This window comes from Apodemus sylvaticus, chromosome 10, assembly GCF_947179515.1.
Source record: "Apodemus sylvaticus chromosome 10, mApoSyl1.1, whole genome shotgun sequence".
NCBI classification, from domain to species: domain Eukaryota; kingdom Metazoa; phylum Chordata; class Mammalia; order Rodentia; family Muridae; genus Apodemus; species Apodemus sylvaticus.
The window spans coordinates 78,504,744-78,510,975 of record NC_067481.1 but is presented as its reverse complement, the minus strand read 5'-3'; the positions used below and the strand labels follow the sequence as shown (position 1 = coordinate 78,510,975).

The window sequence follows — 6,232 nt, the reverse complement described above, 5'->3', positions numbered from 1 at the left end:
AGAACACAGGGAGTTTATGACTGAAGTATGTGAACAACGGGTCCCTTCAGGATATGTCTCAGCCAGAGCTTCCTAGATGGGCTTGGGTTTTGCCTCTGCATTGGCGTCTCCTGGAGGATTCTTGGGACCTTGGCTTGACATAGTTCTGCCTTGGAAGGCTCAGTCTGGGTGGCTGTGTTCTTAGGCCACTAGGATGACTCTCCCGTATTCTAGAGTTGGAAACAGATGCTTTTAATCAGCACGCCCGTGCACAGTCACACACTTAACTCTTACAGCAACTGTATGGTATTAAAGAAGAGGAAAGAGAAGTTGAACTAAGTTAAGTTCAATAAACTTTTCTTTCCTCTTCTATGAACACAGGGTTTTTTGATAGCTTGGTGGGAGAAGCAGACATGAAGCAAACAGAGAAATGCATGGTTACAAAAATGCAATAGCTGCCAGGGTGATCAAGAACTGGGGAGACTTGTTACTGCATAGAAGAGAGCTCTTTTCAGCTGAGATTTAAGAGTTAAGTAAGGGCTAGCCTACTGAAGAAGAGCAGCAGTAGGAGTGGGGATGGGGTACAGCAGGTGCAGAAATTGCTGCAGCTGGAAGGTCATGGTGCGGTGAAAGAAAGAGAGAAAGAATGCGATTGGAAAGACAGAAGGGCAGTGAGCAGGGCTAAGTTGTTTGTTTGTTTGCTTTATTAGGTATATTCTTTATTTACATTTCAAATGTTGTCTCCTTTCCTGGTTCCCCTATCCCCCCCCACCCCCCCATTCCCCCTGAAAATCCCATAAGCCATGTCCCTTCCCCAGTCCACCACCACCACCACCACCACCACCACCACCACCACCACCCACTTCCCTATCCTGGTATTCCTCTACACTACAACATCAAGTCTTTGCAGGACCAAGGGCCTCTCCTCCCTTTGGTGTCAAACAAGACCATCCTCTGCCACCAATGTGCCATGGGTAACTCCATGTGTACTCTTTGGTTCATGGTTTGTCCCTGGGAGCGCTGGGAGTACTGGGATGGCTCATATTGTTGTTCCTCCTGTGGTGCTGCAAACCCCTTCAGCTCCTTGGGTCTTTTTTCTAGCTCCCCCATTGGGGAGCCTGTGCTCAGTTCAATGGCTGGCTGAGAGTGGCCCCCTCTGTATTTGTCATGCACTAGGAGAGCCTCCCAGGTGATAGCTATATCCCACTCCAATGAACAAGGAGAATGGCAGCTAAGTTTTAATCAGGGCATAGGCACAATTAGATTTGTGATTCTATAAAATTTCTGAAGCCAGAGTATGACAAATAAACCAGAAAGGATAGAAATGAAGGCAAGAAACTCAGGTGTAGTGAATAGTTTAGGCCAATGGACCAAGAGAGGCCAACAGAAAGGACAGAAAAGAAAATATCTTGGATTTATTTGTGGTGTGTCCTATCTTTATTGCTACTTGGGGACAGATGTATCTCTTCTATTGGTTACAGCCACAACAACCAAAAAACCAACAACAACTACCCAGCCAACCACCACCCCTTACGTGACCACCACTCCAGAGCTGCTTCCAACAACAGTCATGACCACACCTGTTACCACAACCACTGCACCACCCCAGACAGTGGCCACCACTGCCTTCAGTACAGCAGTGAGCACATACCCCTCAACGACACCTGGCTCCTTCTCACAAGAAACCACAAGCTTTCCAACCACGGAGATCTTCACAAAAGGGTCCGCCATCACTGCAGGTGAGGCTTGTCCATTCTTCTCCTTCTGGGGCTCAGACATGGTGTGGTTTCCTTGAACCAGGATTCTTCTACAGTGGGCAACCCAGTGACCTGCACGTGCGCTCATGTGTGTGTGGTTTTTTTTTTCCTTTATATTTTTGAAAAGTCAGCATTTTGGGTTCTCTACTTGACCTCTGAGGAGTCTTGCAGAATCTGTGTGTTGAAGGTTATTCTAGGTTAAACTCCAGTCAGGGCTGGATATGTCATCTCAGGAACAAAAATCTCTGAGTATTTGAGATTTGTTGAAGGGAGATAGCTAATTGGTGTCCTAAGATTTGTAAGAGGAGGGGTGTCATGATTTCCACTTCTATCCTCCTCATGGCTGCTGAGGAGAGATGGTCTTTAGTAGTGTAGTCACTGGTAAGCTGCCCAGGCTGCTGTAAATAGCCCATCACCTATGCTCCTGTATGCAACTCTGACTCAGTGGAGCATTCATGCACACACACACACACACACACACACACACAGACAAACACACACATACACAACATATACACATGCATACACAGCACACATACAAACACAGACATACACACACAGACACAGACAAATGCGCACATACACAACACATACAAACACAGACATATACACATGCATACACAGCACACACACAAACACAGACATACACACACAGACACAGACAGATGCGCACATACATAACACACATAGACATACACACACACAGGCAAAGACATATACATACATAATACACACATGTATGTGAGCATGCATATATACTTACACACAAACACACATGCATCTGCATACATAGACACACACATACATGCACACATGTTCACACAAACACATATATATATACATACACATATGCATACATGCACATATGCACATACATGTTTACACAGACACAGAAATACATACACATATACACACAGAAACAGAGAGAGACAGAAATTAAGAAGAGGAAGGGATCAGCAAGATTGGGAAAGATATAAGATAAGATAATGGGGTGAGTATAAAAAATGTATTATATGCATATATCAAAATGTAATAAACCCATTATGTATAATTAATACACACTAATAAAACCTTTTAAAAAGAATATAAGATAAATTCCTTGACAGTAGATCAGATATATCCTTGTTTCTGAACATTGCTTCTTTCTGTTTTGTTCTGAATTTTTCCCTTTCCCTGAATCTGGTAACACTGGGTGCCCTACTCCAGGACAAGCCCTCACTATGCTTCTGATTATTAAGATGATCTAAAAGTCAACGTGAGGTAGCTTGACTGCTTTTCCAATCCAAATGCCTCATAACTGTCCAGACAATTGAAACAGTTTTCCAAAATTGAATTGGTTAATTCTATAATACACTGAAGAGTCACTAAAATTCTTGAGTAATCATCCTCTGTGTGTGTGTGAGTGCTCGTGTGTTTGTGAGTGTGTGCATGCCTATGGGGGCCAGAGGTTGAGGATCAATTCAGTGCCTTCCTCAACCATTATGGAACTTGGGTTTTGACACAGGGTCCCACTGAACCTGGGGATCACAGTTCCAGCTGGAACAGAATGCCCGGGAAGCATGTTCTGGGGATCTGCCTCCTGTGCTGGAGTCACAGGCACTCAATATCATAACTAGCTTCTTACTTGGCTGCCAGGGATTCAAACTCAGGCCCTCGTGCATGAATGGCACGCACTTCATATTGCCTGAGCCATCTTCCTAGCCTTAAAATAGTCATCTCAAAACCAACTCTTTTGTTGCTGTTTATTTTGTTGTTGTTGTTGTTTTTGACATGGGATTTCTCTGTGTAGCCCTGGCTGTTCTGGAACTTGCTCTGTGGAAAAGATTGGCCTCAAACTCAGAGAGCTGCCTGCCTGTCTCTGCCTTCCAAGTGTACCACCACTGCCTGATTAGAATTTTCTTTCTTTCTTTCTTTCTTTCTTTCTTTCTTTCTTTCTTTCTTTCTTTCTTTCTTTCTTTCTTTCTTTCTTCCTTCCTTCCTTCCTTCCTTCCTTCCTTCCTTCCTTCCTTCCTTCCTTCCTTCCTTCCTTCCTTCCTTCCTTTCTTTCTTTCTTTCTTTCTTTCTTTCTTTCTTTCTTTCTTTCTTTCTTTCTTTCTTTCTTTCTTCCTTCCTTTCTTCCTTCCTTCCTTCCTTTCTTCCTTTCTTTCTTTCTGTTTTTTAATTCTAAAAAATCATCTTTAATTATTGAGAAAAACTAGAAACGTATCAATTAGAACAAAGATGTTGCTAAAAATAGCCCTGACTCTCGCCACCCACTGTACTGTTGATTCTGTGATTATTATTTTTTAGTAACTTATAATTCTCTTTTCTCAGAATCAGAAACTCCGTCTGCATCCAATCACTCTCAAAGAAGCATGATGACGTTATCTACAGACATAGCCTTGCTCAGACCCACAGGTATGCAGAACTTACTGCCTGCAGCTTTCCTTCCACATTGGGCTGGAGAGATGCAAACACTGAACAAAAGTGATCCAGAGATGAGCCCAGTCCTTTGTGCCATGGTGTCCACCTGGGACATGTTGATATCAGGACAGTGTATGTTGTTGGTTCCTTCTCATGGCTTGCAGGTAGGAGGGTGCCGTAGTCAGGGTTTCTATTCCTGCACAAAACATCATGACCAAGAAGCAAGTTGGGGAGGAAAGGGTTTATTCAGCTTATACTTCCCACATTGCTGTTCACTACCAAAGGAAGTCAGGACTGGAACTCAAGCAGGTCAGGGAGCAGAAGCTGATGCAGAGGCCACGGAGGGATGTTACTTACTGGCTTGCTTAGCTTGGTCTCTTATAGAACCCATAACTACCAGCCCAGGGATGGTACCACCCACAATGGGCCTTCCCACCCTTGATCACTAATTGAGAAAATGCCTTACAGTTGGATCTTATGGAGGCATTTCCTCACCTGAAGCTCCTTTCTCTGTGATAACTCCAGCTCGTGTCACACAAAACCAGCCAGTAGAGAAGGTGAGAGAAGAGACAGGAGGAAAGAGCACTCTCTTTAATTCCTGGAGTTTAGGGATGGCGTGTGGCATCTCTGGTATATTTACCATTACACTTCTGGCTAGAATTGAGGTTGACTGTGATCGCTCTTGTCTTCCAAGGGTCCGAGGCTTGGATTCTCCCATCAACTTCACAGCTGACGACACAGAAAACAAGTGAGTTTGAGGCTTGTCAACACTGAGGTCAGGGAGGTCTCTCTGCTGCTTGAGAAGTTTGCCTCTGGTCATGAGAGCAATCTGATGTCTGTCAGTGGGTCTTAGGATCAGCTATTTTGGTTCCACTGTGGCTGTCTCCCACATCCTGCAACTTGTCGGGAGGAAAGTGAAACACCCTTGCCTTCTGCTTTCTGCTTATTTCTGAGGCCCTGTTCTTGAGGCCTCTCCTTTTCCTCTGCAGCTTCTCACTCAAAGCCAGGGATAGTAGTAAAAAGATAAAAATTGCCTTTCGTTTTCACCCTGTTATTTATTTTAAATCTCACAGAACTATGCCAACGTGCTTTTGTAAAGGGGACATAAAAGAATGAGAAACAATTTTCTTATATATTTTATCCTAAGTTCCAGCCACTTTTCCTGACCCAACCCATATTACTATTAATTGGAACATTCTAGATGATCTTGTAATATTGTCTTATTGATGTGTATATGAGCCTCCCCCACCCCATTGAGTGTAACCTTATAAAATTTATCTCTAGTATTGATGCTGTAAACTTTAGGGTCTTTGAGATATACAGTCTTCTTGTTTGTAACTGGCACACACCCCATTATCTGAGCTCTCTTAATTACTTTCATTATTTCTTTCTGTATCCCATAAAGCCCTGTTGTGTGACTATCCAGTAAACAAAGATCTAACTTGGGACAAAAACTGTACATTCTTATACTCTATACATTTGTATTAAATTTTATTCATTTGCTAGTACAGTGTGTTAGTAGTGACCTTTGTGCTGTGATGTGCACACGAAGGTCAGAGGACAACTTTGTGAGTCATTTCTCTTCTTCCACCATTGTCTGGGTGAACTCATTGAGTTTGTGCTGCAAGTGCATTTACTCACAGAGTCAACCCATTGGCCTATATGATGCATTTAACAAGGATCTTTTTACATGTATGTACATGTGTCTGTGTGAGTGAATGCCACATGTATGTGGGTGCTCATGGAGGAACTGGATCACTTAGAGCTTCAGGTATAGGCAGCTATGAGCCACCAACGTGGGTGCTGGCAACTGAATTTGAGTCCTCTGGGAGACCAGAACATGATTGCAATTGCTGAGTCGGACAAGATACATTTTAAAGGAGGATTCTTACAAGGATTTCCCATTGGCATGAGCATGCTTCTGGTTGTTGTTTGGCTCATCAGTTTCTGTCATGAATGCCTTCTCTTCCACAGAGCCTCACCAGTTCAGTGATCTGTTAGTCAGATAGCAGCATTTCAGCTTCCTGCCCTGAAACCTGCAAACAGGGGCCAGGCCCTCCATAGCATCTCACTATTTCTTATCCTTTTTTCTC

The 6,232-nt window shown here is 43.4% G+C and overlaps 1 protein-coding gene across 1 annotated transcript in view; it reads left to right on the top strand.

Annotated features, from left to right (window-relative positions):
* LOC127694737 (T-cell immunoglobulin and mucin domain-containing protein 4-like) overlaps positions 1-6,232 on the top strand; it is a 37,350-nt gene that overhangs the window by 9,542 nt on the left and 21,576 nt on the right. The window contains exons 3-5 of the mRNA XM_052196382.1: positions 1,461-1,718; positions 4,050-4,133; positions 4,834-4,887. Coding sequence (XP_052052342.1) covers positions 1,461-1,718; positions 4,050-4,133; positions 4,834-4,887 — 396 coding nt within the window. The remainder of the gene's footprint in view (positions 1-1,460; positions 1,719-4,049; positions 4,134-4,833; positions 4,888-6,232) is intronic.